At 37.3% G+C, this 20,119-nt stretch overlaps 1 protein-coding gene across 1 annotated transcript in view; it reads right to left on the bottom strand.

The window, feature by feature from the left end:
• Positions 1–1,588: 1,588 nt before the first annotated feature.
• LOC142350400 (uncharacterized) overlaps positions 1,589–20,119 on the bottom strand; it is a 128,815-nt gene continuing 110,284 nt past the window's right edge. Inside the window, exons 3-4 of the mRNA XM_075402247.1 lie at positions 2,930–3,317; positions 1,589–1,683 (exon numbers count right to left, since the gene is read on the bottom strand). Of these exons, the coding sequence (XP_075258362.1) occupies positions 1,589–1,683; positions 2,930–3,317 (483 nt within the window). The remainder of the gene's footprint in view (positions 1,684–2,929; positions 3,318–20,119) is intronic.

The following is a 20,119-nucleotide window of genomic DNA, read 5'->3' as shown; positions in this document are numbered from 1 at the left end:
CTTTTCTCTAACAACTTTTTAATACCTAGTCTTAGTCAGAGGAGACGCAGTTTTATAAAATCAGTAAACAGAACCGACAATATAAACAAATCACAGTATCGCTAGAGTCACAATGAATCTTAATTACAACACCATTTGTCTCAGACACTCCTTAGGAAGCAGGAGAACCAACCACACTACAGTGATAAAAACACTTGCTAAACGACATAAAACTGTTCGAAGTCGTACAAACCAACAATGTGTGATCATTTATATTTATTTTAATCACCGTGCTATCTTTAAAAGCTCATCATTTTTATCAAAGAACAACAAACTTTTCTTTCTTTACTTTTAAAGGTTCTCCAACTGCTAGATTTACATTTCTCTTATTTGTAGATAGAAAACTCCGGTCAACAAATAACAAAAAACACAATTCTTTTTTTCCATCATGCACACACAAATAGACACACAAATAGACAAACTTCTCTTACAAATAATAGAATCTTCTGTCCACTATCAGACTCAAAATCTGAATTCCTGAGGCTTATGACAAAATTCACGCTCCTGACAAAGGAGGTCCTATTCTGAAGAAAAATTTGAGATTCTGAAAAACTCGCCCCCGCACTGATTGCAGCCACTATACAATCAGCAGTTATCAGAATCACACTGAAAAAAATAATAAGGAAGGTCATCTGTTTACATTTCATAACAGTACATTACTCAGGCCCTCCCTAGAGGCATCACCTACAAAAAAAACAAGAATAAAAACAATTCTACATTCACAACTTCTCGATACAAATTCAAACTAACCAACTGATGCTTTTTATATTTAAAAATGTTAGATGATGCAACTATGTTTTCATCTCACACTATTAATACATTATCAAGTGGTGAATTACAAAATAATAATAACATTAATAACAATACTAATCAATTACAAACAATTAAATTAAATGAACTATAACAAAGTTCAAAAAACGAGGCAAATACAAAATTACGATCTTTACCAGACACAAATACACAACTACATCGATTACAAGGACAAAATTCCGTACATTTCAACGCTGAATCAGTCTCGCTACGGATGAAAAATTTCTCGATTTTTTGCGGGAACCTGACAATAGGGCTCCAGATTGCAAGTTTCAGCACCGTTAGTGGGCCACAGTCTCAGCTATTTGGGTCATTGTCCCGTCTCCGGGACTCACAGATCTCACAAATTTTTATTTCTGTTGTTCCTTTTAATATTAAGTTATCAGATTTTCCTTAGTGATCCTTCGTCTAAATATTACTCCTTCCACCAATTGACGAATTAGGAAAAACTTTGTTTTACTCTTTTTCTGTTGTTGGGACTTAACCCAGAAGAAATTCCACTGTAAAAATTAAAGGATTTAGCTCACAGTAACTAAAGACGGTTTCTAGCCAGAAGGTCAGCTTTTAAATCCAGTAAAAAAATGTACCGAAAGTAAGATGAATTGTAATCTCTTTGTACCACCGACATAGACTACAGACCACGGCTCTCTAATTAACTGGGAACAAATACTCTTTTCATGAAAGTGAGGAAAGTCAGAGTCAGCTGAAAACTACATGATTGACGTCACTGGCCGGCATACTATGTAAGGGGCATCCTCAGTGACTCAGCAACCAACACAATGTGGACCAATGACTGAGGACCCTTGGTCACTAACTTTGCTACTCGACAGGGATCTACACATTCCACGTATTTCAGCTATATTCTACAAACTCTCAACCCCGGATGGATGTAGCATCTCAGAACGTGCATCCTCCATCATTTTATTCAACATAATAGTCAAAGCTTGTCTTTACTGTTTTAATGAGTAAGTTGGTCTTAGAATTTTGAGTCAATTTTTATGCTGGGGCTGACCAGACGCAAAACAATAATGATCGGTGTCGATCACTTAGACTCGAGTCCAAGAGTATGAGCCGATTTTGAAGAAAAACTTGCCACTGACCATAAATATATGTTGTATATGTTGTAGTCACACAAATATATGTTGTAGTCAAAATTTTAATTTTTGATGATTGTACTATCTAGTTTTGTACTCCCTTTAATTAAAAACAATTATGTTGTTTTGTTTTTTTCGGGTCTGCGATGCTTAGATCATCAATATATGACAAGAAAAGCCGTTGGTTGCCGCAACCGTAGTCAATCAATATCAGGAATGATGAGAACGTGGGGCAACGAACGAAAAGATTTCGGGTCCATTCTAGTTGTGGTTTTTACTAATTTTTTGCGGTAGGGACGCCATTCCCCACCTCCACTTCTGTCTTTTTATTTGGTCGACATCTCCCTCTAGGTTTTGACGCAAACAAAATTTTATAAGGGTATATAGGTTGTAAGGGCAAATCAGACTATACAAACCCGGATCGAGGTTTCACCACTAAAAATTGCTAAAAGATGTAAGATTTGCGGTGAATTTGGGTAATAGTGTAAGATTTGCGTTCAATGCGATGAATGCGGTGAAAAAAAGTTTTAAGCGTTGAAAAATGTTTCTTCGCCGCTTAAGCGGGGAAGGGAGTTTTCACCGCTACCAGCAGAATGCGGTGAAAAAAATTTTCAGCGGTACCAGCAAAATTTTTCACCGCTAAAATTTCAAGTCTTACAAATAGTCACCGCGCTAATTTTAGCGCTTATCTTAAGTTCACAGGAAATTTCATTGAAGTAATTGACAGATGGCGCAGTGCAATAAGACGTTGTTGACATTCAGGATGTGAGACGTTCGAACCCGTGTACGGCAGTTTATTTTTTTGTAAGATATACTGTGATATCTTACAAAAAAACTGCAAAAATTCACCTCATTCAACGGTAAAAGATGCGGGCGCTTTGCGGTGAAAACGTTTTTTTTTCACCGCTATTCACCGCTAATCTTACATAAATTTTTTACCAAACCTTGACCCGCGAATGAACAGATCGTTTTGAAATTTTTGTTACCGAGGAAACCATGAGAGGTATGGATTTGTTGAGGAAACAGTTCCCTGAAAACAAACGGATGGTGTTTAATAGTATCGTCAACGTTTAATAAAGCTTTGTAAACGATGCTGAAAACGTCGAAAAAGAAATAGTCGTTAACGTTATACGATATAGAAGCATGTGCTACTAAAATGTCGTCATTATCGTCATAATATTCATAGTTCGGCCCAATGCTGGAAGCAATATGTACGTCGAATAGAATAAAAGGAATGGCAAACATTGACGTCATAAAGTCGATAGTCGATATGAGCGCCAAAGGATAAAATTGCCATTTTTTTAACTCTTGGTTCATGCAGATTGCAGTTACAATGTATAAACTAAGAGTAGCGGACACCAAACTGCATAACGCCTAAACAATTGAATTTTTATGTTGTAGAAAGAACATTTTAAGGCTAAAGGAAGGATGTAGAAAAAAATTTAAATTTATTTTCTGATTTTTTATTAAAAAACTCTTTTCAATGGAACGTACTAAGTTTATCCGATGCGTTAAATACACGATCATAAAAAAGATATGACTAGTTACGAGGAAATAGCTTTTATGTAACACGTATAAAGAACCAACAGAAGCTGTTATTCGCATGTGAAATTACCAGTGTCGGCCCATTATACAAATTTCCTTGATTTCATACAAGGTCATATATGATCCCCGTTAATCAAACGAGGTCATATGTGACTTGATAAATTTCCCGATAATTATACAAGCTTCATTTTTAAAAATATAGTTGTAAACAGCTCCAATTGTTGCAGCTAAGACGCCCAATCAGTTAAAAAAATACACAGAGTCACCCAAAACGATGAGCTGCTGTTTTTTCCCCGGTAATTATACAAGGTCATATTTAATTTTTATGATTTCCTCGTAATCATCTTAATTCTAATTGGGACAAACTTGATAACAAGTTCACTACACAGTGCATTTGGTCGATGCATATTTTGTTTTGAGGCCAGATAGTCGATTTAAGATGATTCTTCGATGTACTCGCACTTGTACAACAGTCTTCTACATTGTTGTCGCAACCGTTCAACTACCATCTTTGCTCCCAGAGGCATAGGGGGATCATGTAGGAGTTCTTCGCAATCATACAAGGATCTTATACGATCTTCTCGCCACCGTACACGGATCCTATATGATTTCCTTGGAACCGTAGAGGGATCATATATGGTTTCCACATGAATAATACGTGAGTTCCGCGAGTTCATACAAGATTTCTTTGATTTCAAAAAAGAATCAAATATGATTTCTTTGATTTCATACAAGTATCAGCCATGTCTTCCTTGAGTTCATAAACAAAATCATACATGTTTTGCATGATTTCATAAAAGAATCATGAATTATTTTCTTGATTTCATACAATTTCGGCTGGTAATTGGTGCACAATAAAACCCAATAGTGTCCTATTCCCGTCAATTAACGCAAAGATCAGATATGATTTCCTTGGTCCCATTCAAGGATCATATATGATATCTAGGTTCCAATCAAGGATTGTACTAGATAAAAGGTTATGATTTGTATATCCTAGCATATGATCCTTGTATGGAACCAAGGAAGCGGCGACCCAATTATATATGAAATTTTGTAACAAAAATTTTAAATAAAAAATGCCATAGTAAATGATCATGCTTCCCAGCTGTTCAGACGCCAGTGATCTATTAACCCGCTTTCTATTTTTCTAAAAAAAATATAAACTGTCTTATCTAAAGCTCTGTTTAACACTGAAGTGTTCATTAAATCAATTCAAATTTTTGAACATTCTGCAAGACATTGTATCTGTTTTTTAGTTTCAGTCAGCTGACTTTGAGCTGAAGATTCCTGCTTTGTGGACTCTTCTGCTGTCAGGTTGAACAGTTCTGCTTTTAAGAAAGATTAAGGACAGCTATGTTACTTTCGGCATAAATAGACAACTCTTCCAAGCTATTTATTTTACGGTTCAAGTACACCACGATTACAGCAAATAAAATTACAATTATTGCAGCAAATAAAATTACAATTATTGCAGTGTTTACATGCGAAAGCACAATGGGCACGAAAACAAACTACTATGATTCTCCATGGAAATATCTTAAGTAAAAAAAACATTAAAAAAAACAATAAATGAACAGCAGTCGTGGCCAGTATCAACACCCTTGTCAACAATGAGCACAAATTTTTCCGCAGTTCAATCCTAACCTAGGGGATTATTGATTAATTTTCAACTGTGCTACGATTATTCCCATTACAATTTACTAAATAACTTTTTTGTAATAAATTTTAGAAACTATTCCAATGACAGTCACCTCTGAAAAACTACTGTAAAAAGTTGCTATAGGGTTATATGGTACAATTAGGAAAAATTTTAGTATTTAATAGATATTTGAGGAAACCTTTTCCGCCACCTGGGTCGACCTTTCTTTGAAACCATAAAAAGACCATGAATGGTTCCGTCTAAGAAAGGCCAAAATTTCTTGCATGTTCTTGTTACGATTTCTAAGAACCATAAATGGTTCTTTTTATCGTTTCAAATATTCCATAGTTAATTTATAGGAAATTAGTGGCAAGCAAATGGGAACAATAATTTCCTTTATGGTCTTACTTATGGTTTCAAAGAGCCATTCATGCATCAGATATGTGATATCCATACAATTTATGCTCTTTCATTGATTGGTACGCAAGAACTATTTAACTGTTAACAGCATCAACTAATTTCTGAATGGACCCATGAAGTACAATGAGGCAAAACGACTTTCCGTGTCACGAATGCCTACCTATACTATGCATCTAGTCAACGAACAGTTTTAAATTTTTACTAAGGTTGCACAAATAAACTTTTATAATCTTATATGAGCCCTAAAAGTCTATCCTCTCGGATATGTAAAACAAGACAAATTAGAATTTTTTCTCTGAATGAAGGCCAATGGCAACTACGATATATTCGTTCTACTACGTGATGCAAAAGACATCATTTGAGACCACCTTTCAGTTTTTGAACGTTTTTAAGTATGGTATCAAAGAAGCCATGCAAACATACATTTATTACGTAGAGTTTCCAAAAATTTTTCATCCATCGTGGTCAACTCGGACGCTTAAAGGTCGAATTTTTCTGAAACGTTTTACCATTTCTCTTCTATGTATCATCATTTGGGTTGAGTTGCGCGGAGAAAAGTTTCTTAATTGTCATTGTATCTTCATTAACTCTTTAGCCAAACAAAAATGAAAAAAAAACTGATGACGAAAAAAATGATTTTGTGAAGTTATTCCAACTACAATTCAAATTTTAAAAAAACCATGGTGATAACTGAAAGACAAACAAGCAACTTGCCCACAAGAAAAACATCACTTTTCAAAAATGTGGAAAACAGTCTCTACTGCAGTCGCCGTCGCAGCTCTATGAATCAAGATTTCAATTTTAACAGATTTTAATGTTCATATATATTGCAATGCTCAAGAGAAAACAATGGCGCCTTTTGTGCTTTAGCAGTTTTTTTAATCACAGTTGAAATTATTCTGAAACAGTTATTTTTCTGATTTACTTTGGAAAAAACATCACATATCACTTCTTGTAATAACTCTCTTATAGAACTTTTTGCTGCTAGACACAAGAGCATATCAAAGAATGACCATTTTCATTCTGAATGAATGATTACTTCCAAAATCATTGCTGAAGCCCCAAGTAAGAGGTTTGTATTTTGAAAAAGCTGCCTTCACGGTTTGATGGAACTTTCAATTATGTTAAAGCATTTCGGGCTTCAGTTCTCCAAAGTTGACTTTTTTCAGATAACTTTCTCAAATATAACCCTGCTGTAATTCTAAAAACACGCTTTTTTAGTTTACAAATATAAATTTTGCTTACAAAACATGCGGAAGCTGATTTTTTTAAAATCAAATGTATAATATTCCTTCCTTGAATATTAAAAATTATACTCACTTGAATCCATGCACGTGACAATTTACCTCTTTGTTGTTAAAAAAACAAAGCTAGTTTCACGTGCTGTGTATACTGATGTTTTCCAAATGTTTTCCAAATGTTTTATCATCTGAAATGATATTAAGTTTTGACTTTTCATTAATTCTACGACAAAATGCTGGTATACATCACCTAACACGGAAAGTCATAGAAATTCTAAATAAAAAAATGGATGAAATGTAAAGGGCGGTAATAACTGGGCATATAAAGAGATTATGGCATGTGCCTATTGCGACTGTTGTCACCAATCAATTATAAATAAATTATTTGAATACAAGATTGATTTGTCTCTGCGTGCCCATTAACCAAAACTTTCTGTCCAAGAGTTTTTCTAATAAAAGTTATCAACCCACTGCAAAAATGAAAATATGCCGCGTTGTGTGTATGCTGCATCAGAGCATTGCTGAATTAAAAAACAGACAAAAACACAGAAGAAAAAGCCTTGTAGTCTATTATATGTCATGCGTCAGTCATTAAATTCAAGAAACCTATTATGACCTAAGTTCTAGTGTGCCCTAATTACGTTGGATAGTCTGTCTGGGAAAAAAGATTTTGTGGTGCTGGTTCGGGGGTTTTTTGTGAGGAAAAGTAGTTTGCGTAACTGACTGCGGGCCTTTGCTTGCGGAGAAGCAAACAAAGCCCCGCACTGACTTCGGAATTTTGCTCCAATTCCACAAATCACTTCAACCTATTTCGAAAAAGAGGAAAATCTCATGTAGATTAGAACTAGCTTTCAAACAAACCATAGTCACACCTTTCATGGTCCACAAAACTTCTTTTTACTAATGAGGGTTAAAAGGTACAATAGAGTGTAAAGGCAATAAAATGTGAATTAAATTTCCTACACGTCATAGATAACTATTGCACCCAGTAAAAATCAGCAGTTTGAAAATCGTGATGCCACTTACGCGGATTATATGCCAAAGGTTAGAAAAGGTACATCAAAGGAGCCGCGCGCCGAGTCTGGAAAAAGAATGGAAGAACTAGAAGAGAATAAGGACTTTACGGTACGGATTTTGTTCAGGCTTAAAAATTCAGACTTAACAAACAACATATAGATGATGGCTCTAAAGATTAGGATGTTCATCGCAAATGGTTTAAAAATTTTTGGAGGCCACAACTAATTGAACTGAGAGCACAGTTAACTCGCCTCAAAAGAAACTCAATTGAAATGTAGCAGACTGCTTAGCGAGAGCAGAGCACCTGCAATATTATTTGACATTGGTTAACGAAAACGTTAATGAGAAAATGTTTATTTCAGTAAGTTTGAAGAAACAACATAAGAATTGCGCGAGCTTAAAGACGCTCGTCGATTAAGTTTGTAAAGATTGGAAACAATCAGAACTAATTAAGCGGGATCTTATCAAAGGAGAGTATATTGTACAAAAAACCAAAACTATTTCGACTCTCTGCAAGGTAGACTAATGGCTAATGGTTGCCGAGCACGGTCACCTTGCTCAATTTTTAAATAAAGAAAACAGAAACAGGAGCAAAAGTTATAAGCCAGAGCAGATTAAGCCAATTCAACCAACCCAATTGATAGGGGTATCAGAGCTCAGTTGAAAAACCAAATGTTCAGACCGAAGAGTATTATCTGATTTTTTAAAACAACAAACGATATTTCAGCCTGTCTACTAGTTCTACACTCTGGAGCAACAGGTCATCTAAAAATTTGTCTTTATAACAGGTCATATAAGATATAAATTTGTTCACTGAAAATTACAAAGTGTCCACAAGTATAAAAACTAACGCAAATAGTAGAAAAAAAATCAGTAGAAACACACAGAACAATTTAGATAAAAGCTGCGGACTGAAAAAAGGATCAAAGGAAAACAAGATGGTCAAATACTGCTCGTACTTGATAATTCGAAACATGAGAGTCGAAACCCAGAGGGGCCGAAAGTAAAGTTTTGTTTGGAAAGACTCAGAACTAAAAACTATAAGTGGAACACTTTTCCTTTTGAGTAACATTGCAGTTTTTTTCGTTTCGAGAACAGTGAACTCAACACATGCAGGAAAATATATTTGATTAGCGTGGACCGTCTGAGTTTATGACAAAAACGTCTAGGACATAATATTTTGAATTTGAAATTGAGCGATCTGGCCCAGGTATTTGTGAGACGTATTAAAGAACAATATTCTGAGACAAGAGCAACTGATGTCTTAGAAGTAGTTTTACCGGGGCCTATTAGTCCAGACGCTGTAGATGGCCAACAATATGCAAATAGACAATTTTAGACAAAATTAGTGCAAACAGACATTTTTTACATTATTAGAAATTGTTTAAGCTAAAAACAAGGGTGGAAGCGATAGAAAAAATTCAGCTGTTGTTTGCAGATATTTACTGAAGCCAGGAACGCTTCTGTGCCATTAAGCTACCAATTTTTTTTGAACAAAAAAAGCAATTTGTGTAAAACAAGGAGAGTTTTCAGCACAATAACAACCTGAGGAAGAGGTCGAAAATGAGCGTTATTGAGGAAATTGAGAGCAATCAGGACTTGATATGATAAATTTGCCTCACGCACAGTTATCTCAAGTGAAGTTAAAAACCTTTGTTTAGATTCGAGATCAAAGAAAATTTTCTTAAGGAATGTACCAAAAAGCGAATCCAGCCCCACTGAAAATTCTTTGTTCTACTGTTGAGTGCAGTTTGAGAAATCATTCCAAAGGAAATTTGATCAGACTTAAGGAAAAAATACAATTTTGAAAAAGCAAAAAACAGCGGAGCACATTTTTTAGGCATAAATCAGGAAATAATTACATTGCAGCTCGGAAAATTTTCAAAGATCTTTTTTAACCATCAGGAGAACTTCAAAAAAACTCAGTTAGTTTGGAACAAATGAGGTTAGAACAAGGAGCAGATCTGAATCTAGAATATTTCTTTACAAAAGTGAAGTGATAATTTGATACCTAAGTCATCTGAAGAAGCTAAAACAGACAAAACTTAGTTTGGAGCAATGCAACGGAAGTATAGTTAATCAGTTGGATATAACGTCTCGGCACCCTGAGATAACCAGGGAATCAAGCCAGTTGCTAGCTGTCGTTATTTTGCTCTGAAGTTTGGGCTTTGCGAAGAAATAATTAGATATAGTACCAGATTGGCTGAGAGTCTTAGCCAAGTTCCAGGTAGACATAAAATAGAAACCTATTCATCAACAACTTGCCTCTAAATTATCAGGATATTTTTCGATTATGAGAGGTGCAAGGACCGTGAGCTCAAGCAAGAGGACATCATAACAATATAGTCAAAATCTGACGTTGATGGAGATATCTCTATGCACCGACTGGGTGTTTTGAGGCAAATTATTATGAGCAAGGGAAACCATAGGTCTGTAAACTAAACAAAAATTAAACGTGTTGAAACATAGTTTTTGGGGGGTGTGGTAGTTTTCCTATATATTCAAGATGAGTTTCTCCTTACTAAAAGGAGGAAGGGGATATAGAGGGAATAGTATGTAACTGGGTAGATAATATGGATATATGAAAATTGAGAATAGGTAGAAATGATGACACACCATGGTTATTAAATATTATTTTAAAGGGGACAAAAATGCTGAATCAAGATGCTTTTGTAGAGAAATTACAATAGATTTGTAAAACGAGTGACTCGAAGATATTGGAAATTCTTTTGGATGTTAATTCAAAACCTTACACACATGAGTCACAATATTGGAAAAGCAAAGAATTAAAAGTTTTCTCTGAGAGAGGGGACAGCTTGATGTTTAAAGTACACCAGAGACTTAATTTCACTAGTACACCAGAGACTTAAGACAACTTATATTTTGAGTTCATTCCCTCGCAAATTTGAAGAGCCAGTTATGGAATGCTGCAAAGTTTTGTTCGAGTTGCTTGGAAGGTACGAAGTCTGCAATATCGATTTATAGAAATTGTGTTAAATTAAATCTAAAAATATTCTCGTATTCTTCAAAAGGCCGGTAGTTTAAACACCAGAAAAAAAGTTTGAGCGGTTTTTACTTTAAAATCAGGATCAATTAGCTGGGCTAAAAACATCCAAAAATTCGCGTCAATTTACATAGCTGATCGCAGTAATAGAGGCAAATAAGAAGGGGGTACGGTCAGCAAAATATTTGAAATAAATGAACATAGATGGTCAGCAGTGTTCGCGAATTTTTTTGATGATGAAGCATGTATTGCTTTTAGTAAGAGTTTTATGAATCACGACAAAACTAATAGTTCGGCTTTAGATGTGCCGTTTTTTGAGAACTTGAACCCGTGTAAACTAACAGAGCTGAACTACTTGCCTCCCAATCCCCCTGACAATGTACCTTAACAAAAATAAGGGAGCACAAAAGTTTCACCTTTTCCTGCTGTTTTCTTGGGTTCAAACACTCAATATGATAGAAGCGGTATCAAACGTAAAAAAATAATTGGTTGAAAACTAAATAGTGCACTAATTTGAATCCAAGAAGGTTTCCATGAGCGTTGTAACAACGTAAGTTAGCGTGCCCTTTAATCTGTTGTTTGCCACTACAATTCCGTTTTAGAATGTGAACTGATATTTTTTGATTTTTCATTGATCGTTATGTTAAAAAACTACTAAACCTCCCGTTTCAACAAAAATTATAGAATTTGAAGAATAAAGGTAGCTGTATGAAATGTAAAACGGCGGTAATAAATTGTGCCTATTTTCAAGGTTGTCATCCATATTTTCTAATAAAAATAAATTGACATCAAATGTTGTCTCTGGGTTCTCAATAATATTTACTTGAGTTAATAAAATAATTTTTGCGAACGTTTTGCTAGACAATAAATTGGGTCAAAAAATTGTTTTCCTGAATAACAATTGAAATTGTTCATGATTTAATAACACAAAAAATCAAATGAAAACAAACTGCAGTTCAACATAGTTTTCAGGCTGAATTTGATAACTAAAAAACTCGGTAAGGTGCGTTAGCACACAAAACTTGTCCCTGCTCGTCCATCTCTTTGACTTAATTGTCTACCCGAGCAGTAAGAGGCAAAAAATTCCTTTCGCATGTAATGTTCAACAAACAACTAAAAAGAATCATAGCCGAGTAACGTCGGGTGAAATTCTCTCAAACGAATGGCAAGCAGTGATCTTTATTAGTAGCCAGCCAAGGCTCAGAGATTCATCAGGTGTGAATTGGAGGAGGGGGGTCAAGCGATTTGGGGGGTGACAAGTGGTTGAGTTGGGTTCAGTGAGAGCTGGACAAGAGGGGACCAAAATTGCTGGACTGAAGAAGACGGACGGGGTTGGTGGCTGGAGTTGGGATGACGGAGGTTGGGGTGACAGGAGATTCAAACTTTCAAGACTGAGAACCGCTCATCACACATCAAAACTGTCTTCTCAAAAATTCGTCAGTGATTGTCACCTAGAGAACTTAGAGACTAGAAAGTCGTAAGGGACTTAGATACTGGTACGTCTTAAGGCTCTAAAAGAGCTGCTTGGCCGCCTAATGCCCACTCTGATCTGCCTTTTTACCCACTCTTTGGGGGAAAATGTTCAAGAATATCAGACAAAATTGATCAAGCGAAAAATGGCGTGAAAGAAAAACCTCAGGACTATTACAATTGCGAAAAACTTTGTTTGAGAGCAAATAATGAAGTATTGCCATATTAGATGGCCGATGAAATCTGCCATCATTACAGAAACTAGACAAAACAACATTAGATGTCAATTAACAAATACCATTAATTACATCCTAACACTGATGTCTATATAAAAAAAGAAAACAAAAAAACATAATCGAATGGGCATCAGCTAAAATCTAAGCGAAACAGAATACGCTAAACTACAACACAAAGTTTTGCAACTTGCCCTTATAAAACTCCCTAAAAATCTACAAAACAGCAGAAAAGACAATTTTTAAACATAATTTTACTTCAGAATGCTAAGAATTTCAAAGGGATTAAAACCATTGGGTATCAACTGAAAACTTTGAGAAGGTTCCTTTATTCTTGTTCAGGTATAAATAAGAGAGGAATTCAGTTTTTATATCTTTTCAGGAAGCATTTGAGACCTTTAATTATCCAGAAAATGTTATACGATTTTTAGAAGAACAAAAAGACAGGCAAAGGTTTCTCTGAAATGTCAAATAATTTAGCAAAATAGTGGTGTCTCACTCCATAAAAACCATAATTAATACACTGAGAACATTAAAAAAGTTCAATTGCACCTTCATTCTTTACCATAGGGACCTCTCCACTAGTTTGATGTTGTAGCAAGGAAATATATGATTTATTCCTCCAAAGTGGGCAGATATCCAGAAATGCGTTAGTATCAGAGCCAACAAACCATTAGTTGAAAGTAAATTACCTGTAAAGATGAGGTTTTAGCTCATCAGAAGGCGGATCCATCTTGTCCTATAAGACTATAGCTACATAATGAGAGTAATAAGATAAAAATCGACAAAGTTCAGAAACTCTCTGATTCTTTTTAAAACGAATATTTTTGAAAATTGTGGTGCGGGTGGCACCACTACCTAGGGCTGGAAAACAGAAGTAACTCAATCATCGATACAAACTCCTTAAGAACTTACATTTAAACTTTCTTTCTTTCATTTCGTTGCATCATTATGAACTGTATTACTTGATTCTTTATAGCAAACCGTATGTGAACTTATTTGGCAGGTACTAGCAGGTACCGTCTGACCAACTCATTTCTGTTGAACTTGACACTGTAAAAAACTGAACTGAATTGTGTTACGTTTGATATTGAAAGTTAACCGAATCCCTCGGTACAAGAGAAAATTTAAGACTGACTCTACACGTTTTGAATAAGCCTTAACATGGCTCACTCAACAATGATATCACCAATTGGTGTACCCCTATTCTGGGAAACCGGGGACAATCCAACAAACGAATGGCAAACGTGGTTTTGCACTTTTAAAATGGCAGTGATGGCCAAAGAAAATATGCACGTGGATTTACTCCTAAGATTAAAACCAACAGCAAACAATCTCTTCTACCCCATAATGCCAACACTCGAAGAAGGAATCGAAAACACAAGCGAAGAAGAGAATAGAAAACAAGAAATCCAAAACGAGCGACGCGAAGTTGACTGGGAGAATGAATGCAAGCAAATCAGGAGCAGGGGACCAATGATCGATAGGTATACGTGGGATAAAGCTGATTTGAAGGTGAAAAGCCTGACATACCTGTCCCTAGGGACAGAGGCAACAAGAACATTCCATCAGAGAAATCCCCATACCGTGATCGACCGCTGTTCCACAAACGAACTCGTATACGAGCTAGGTCTGACCTTTACTCGACCTAGAAGTCTAACCTTCGATAGGTTCCAATTCTTTACTGTACAACAGAACCCAAACGAAAGCCTGGAGACATTCTTCAGTAGGCTGCAAGAGCTAGGATCAAAAGCAGCCTGGGTAACTTAGAGGAAGACCTCATTCAAGTCTTTTTCATCGCGAAAAGGAACAACACCACAATCTATATGGAATTATTGTCCGAGGTGCGCACGGCCGCAAAAGTGTTAAACTTGGCATTGTCTAGAGAGAGAGAGGACAGGAGAACCAGAAAGAAATCCTCCGTTGATCAGCGCCGAATTGGAATAGTCAAGTGAACGCTATAACGAACAAGAATATACGTCCCACCTCGCGAATTCAACAACAGAGCACCCAGCAATTAAACAAAACAAACGAACAATGCTGGAGACGTGGAGGCAGCTTCACTGCAGTACACATGAATCAGTGCATGGCAAAACAAGCCGTATGTAACATCTGTAAGAAAACTGGGCATTTTGCTAAGATGTGCCGATCCAAAATTCCCCCTTTGCCAGCAAGGAGACAAAATCAAAGAGGTCCATTACACTGTCCCCAGGGACAGAGTAAACAACTCAAAGTTAGACAAATACAAGAACAAGAAGATGAAAGAGAAGAGAAGTTGGAATCGGTCGACCAAGAATCCGCACTATACATAAAAGAACTGTTAGAGGACTGGGCCGACATCAACCACATAGCACCAGATTCATTTTTAGAAGTAGAAAACGTACAACTAAACACGACTATGCCAAAAGAAATCTGGGTAGAAACTACCACAAACAAACTGAAAATACAGTGACTAGCGGACACAGGATCCCCCAGGAGTTTCATCACCAAGGAACAAGCAAACAAAGTTATGGATTACAACCCCGAGGTGAAACTTCAACAATACACCAGCCAAATGAAATACAAATGTTTCAACAACAACAACATTAAAATAGAAGGAGAGATTAACATCACCCTCCAATCAGGATCCTGGACAGCCCAAAACTGCAAATTACTAGTGGTAGGACACAAAACGCACAACTTAATGGGCAGAGACGTCCTACAAAAGCTTGGAATCTCACTACAGCAGAAACCCAATAAATCCCCAGGTAACCAAATTAACTCCATTTCTTCAATCGAAACGGAGAAAAATATCATCAAATGGATTTATAATAAGTACCCGCACCTCTGTACTAGATTAGGAAAATCAAAAAACCACCCAGCTAAATCAATATTCAAAAAAAAACCATATACCAATACAACAAAAAGGACGCCGAGTACCACTACATTTACTCGAAAAAGTCGAACGCGAATGAATTAGACAAATTAATACAAGACAAACAAATATCAAAACTCGAAAAGTGTCCTGACGACCTGTTCGTTAGCCCAGTTGTAATAACAGTGCAAAAGGACAAGTCAGTGAAAATAGCTCTAGACTCCAAAAAATTAAACAAAGCGATAAACAAAAACAAGTATCAAATGCAAAGCATCGATCACCTAGTGGGCGCAGTTGCCTTATATATCACACAAAGAAAAGATTCCCCAGGGACATTTTGGCTCTCAAAAATAGACCTAAAATATGCCTACAGTCAAATCCCACCAGAGAACTCCATAGCAAAGCACTGCAACTTTAGTATATTGAGGGGAAAAGCAACCGGAACATATAGATTTATAAATGGCTTCTATGGTCTAACCGATATGCCAAAACACTAGAAGGAATACATTCAAAATTTGCATTCCTTGATGATATTCTGGTTATCACCAAGGGATCCATTCGGGATCCAAAGAATTGGATAAAATTCTCAAGAGACTAGACAACGAAGGACTAGCTATAAACTTACAAAAATGCGAATTCGCAAAAAAACATCATTGAATGGCCAGGTTTTACAATAACACCGAGTGGAATTACTCCCCTTGTTGCAAAAACAAAAGCAATTACGAAAATCGATAATCCGAAAACACTAAAACAATTACGATCGCTCCTAGGGAGCGTCCATCATCTTACCAAATTTATACCGAATCTCGCTAAGCTATCAGAACCACTCCGAACACTATTAAAGAAAAATCCCGAATCTAAAAACAATAATTTAGATTGGAAAGAAGAACATAGCTCAGCATTCAATAACATCAAAACAAAAATACATCAAATAATCGGAAACAAACATTTCGATACAACAAAACAAACACGAGTGAAATGCGACGCCAGCGCGAAAGGACTTGGGGCCCGCATTGAACAAAAACATAACCAAGAATGGCATACAATTGCATTCGCAAGCAGATTTTTAAACAAACATGAATCCAGATACAGTACAAACGAACAAGAACTCCTAGCTGTAGTATGGTCCCTGGAAAATTTTAAACACTACCTATTTGGGACCGAATTCACATTACAAACAGACCATCGGGCTCTCTTAACAGCCCTGAACAAAAACCGCGGGAATAAAACATACCAATGTAGATTAACAAGATGGGTAGACAGATTGCTCCCATTCAATTTCAATCTCGAACACATCCCGGGGAAAATATGGGGTTTGCAGATTATCTAAGACATCACCCCAAAAACAACCCCCCCATCACCAGACGACACACAATTCATAGTTAACTTAATAAATGGCTTTAAATTCATACTCACACTAAATTCGATCAATTATAGTTCGGCTTCTCGCACAAATTCAGACAAATACCAGACAAAACAATTACACGCGAACAAAATTAACGCACGCGAACAAATACGATAACGCTTTTTGCCTTAATCCTTCCAACTTTCAGCCGCTTTCTTTGTCTCCCTCAAATTCACAAAATTCAAACCTATTCATTCCAAACAAAATTTCAATCAAATCTAATTTAAGTACAGCACCCCAGGGATTATCCCCAAAAGTTACATCAATTAATTCGATAACACCTAGAATCTCAAAACCTCTTCCCCAGGGATATCAGACTATTCACGTTACTACTAGGAATAGACCAAAATTAAACACGTTCGATCAGGAAATAACCAAAAGACAACGCGCCCCAAACAAAAAGAACATCAAAATGAACAGCAACAAAATTACCATCGGTACCCAAACGGAAGACAACACCAAGAAAGGGCTAGGACGTGCAGCCATAAGACCAGACCCCCAAAATCCGATTTAACCCTTAGCCAACACCGCCAACATGCCACAATATAGGAAAAACCTGAGCCAAGTTTTCGGCAAAGAATTCGTCGCCGAAGCAACTCAAAAAGATCGACAAATGGCCCCCATTATGAAACTCATTCGAGATAAAGACTGGGAAACCCTCAAAAAAGTCAGCCCATATTTTTACTCATTGAAAAGAGACCTATCCATAACACCATCTGGCTGCGTGTTATACGACAATAGATTAATGGTACCTACTTCGCTTAAACAACTCGTAATTAATTCCCTTCACCAGACACACCCGGGCCAGTCAGGAATGTTACGATTAGCTGATCTAGTTTGGTTCTCTAAAATCCATAGGGAAGTAGCAGCAAAGGCTCAATCATGCGGGGACTGCATAAGGAAAGGTAAAAACCTTAAACCGATAGCTCCGAAAAAATCCCTAGGGATATTACCTAAGTCAAGCGAACCAAATGAAGAAGTACAATTAGATTTTGCGGGACCAGTACCCTTTAGAGAACACAAACAAAACTATTATATTTTAGATTCGGTAGATCGATCAACAAGATATCCTCACGCAGAGGTATTTAAAGACTGTGATACACAAACAGCACTAAACTATTTAGAAGAATACTGCCGATTTCACGGCATACCACGTTCATTAAGATGTGACCAAGCCCAAGCCTTTAAAGCAAGAGAATTTGATTTTTTCCGCAAAAACAAAAATATCAAACTAATACTAGCTCCCGCGGGAGACCATAGGGCAACAGGAATGGTAGAAAGGCTAATCCAAACGTTAAAAAGGAGAATCGCCGTAATGGAACATGACCCTTTATGGTCTTCCGCCGATCTAGCAACAATAGTAGCTAAAATAATAGAATCAATAAGACTTATTCCCAACGCAACAACCAAAATAAAACCTTTTGTAGCCCACTTCGGCAGACCTCCAAACACAAAACTTTCTAACATGATTACGAAACCATCAAACAAAAATCTATCATACAAACAAATAAACAAACATGCTTCAGATCAAGCGACGCTACGACACCCAGCACTCCCCAGGGAAATCATGTGGGACTGGGACCACGATAGCGAATCAGAACTCGACATCCAGTATAAAGCCCAATCGCAACCGAACCCCGTCACAAGTGATACGGATGATTCAGAGAACGCGCCGCTGCTTAGCCACAACCGCGTTCCTGGTAAGATCATACCTGACAGGCTAGAAATTACATTTGGCGATAAAACCTCTACCGTAATTTACAATAGAAAAAATATAGCGCGAAAAACATTGGCCCGTAAAGTACCGGAACCCCGGGGAACTTTAAAACCCCAATGGAAAATAATACCAGATGGAACAATAACAAACTATTCTCCCCACACAATAACATTAGACACTGATAACCGAAAAACACGGTCATAAGAAAAAACGATCTAGCATTCGTTACAGAAACAAAACCCCGCAACCCCGAACCTGAACCAAAACCTCGGCTTATACATATGGTAGCATGTAAAACCGTCGGTGAAAATAAACGTAACGAAGAAAAAATAAGAAAGTTCCGTATAGAAGAAAAAGCAGCCATAGCCAAACAACGAGAAGCTAAAGCAAAGCTAACGCGAGCAACCCCACTACAACGAGCTCCAATGCCACAAAACCAACCAGGACCAAGTCACAGCGTCATCAACACCCATCCCCTGGGACACTCCGAACTAGTGGCAATGGCTAAAAGAAACCAACAAGCACACAAACGACAGCGTGCCGCAAAGAAAACTCTAAGCAAGTAAACACATAAACAAGTACGCTCACAACCACCGACGCACAAGTCCCCAGGGAGCCCCAAGAGACCCCAATGGATCAAAACCGCCAAAGCACGCCTCACGAAGCCCTCCAGCTTGAGCGTATTTGATCAGAAATCGAAAGCCGCGGCACTGCAACAATCCAGGGAATCAAAAATGCAGGCCGAGCGTAAGCTAAAATATTCCAGTTCTTCCAACAGCAAGAGTTTTACGTCGGTCAACAAGGCAAAACTAAAATTCTCGCCAACTGTCGAGATCCACAGTATCGAACCCGAGTCCCCGGGGACCCCACCATTCGAGATTGTCACTCTTTTCGACCCCAACGACTTCATGAATGACAACAACGAATCAACGCAGGCAAATCAACCGTCGTGCTCGTACTCTCCCCCAGTACAAAATCGTCCCCAGGGAATAATGAAATCTAGGCCGAGGCTAGACAAAATTGTAAACAAGATTTGGAACCAAGCAAATCATGAAAGTACAACTCTCGACAATAGCTCCGCGGACGATTTCCCGATACAGCCACCAATTCGACTGATAGAAGTAGTCTACCTGGATACAACTACATCCGACAACACCACAAACGCGGACGTCCCCGTGGTAGACCTAATCGAGGACACCACAGCAAACCACCCGGATGTACCAATGGTCGAACTGCCTGAAGACACTCCCCCAATTAACAACGAGCTACCTATGGACGAGACACCCAAAGAAATACAAGAGGAACCCCTAATCCACGAGGAGGAACATAAGACACCGGCAACGTCCCCAACGAAGAGCTCGATATTGAGCATACATATAAGCGATTTCTATAATCAAGACGAATTTTAAGTGCCTTAAAATTCCTATCGGCGGGGGTGTGTGGTGCGGGTGGCACCACTCCCTAGGGACGGAGTAGAGAAGTAACTCAATCATCGATACAAACTCGTTATGAACTTACATTTAAACTTTCTTTCTTTCATTTCGTTGCATCATTATCAACTGTATTACTTGACTCTTTATAGCAAACCATATGTGAACTTATTTGGCAGGTACTAGCAGGTACCGTCTGAC

This window comes from Convolutriloba macropyga, chromosome 12 (genome assembly GCF_964194025.1).
Source record: "Convolutriloba macropyga chromosome 12, txConMacr16.3, whole genome shotgun sequence".
In the NCBI taxonomy this organism is placed as follows: domain Eukaryota; kingdom Metazoa; phylum Xenacoelomorpha; order Acoela; family Convolutidae; genus Convolutriloba; species Convolutriloba macropyga.
Note: the sequence above shows the minus strand (reverse complement) of the source record. Positions and strands in the feature narration are given on the sequence as shown.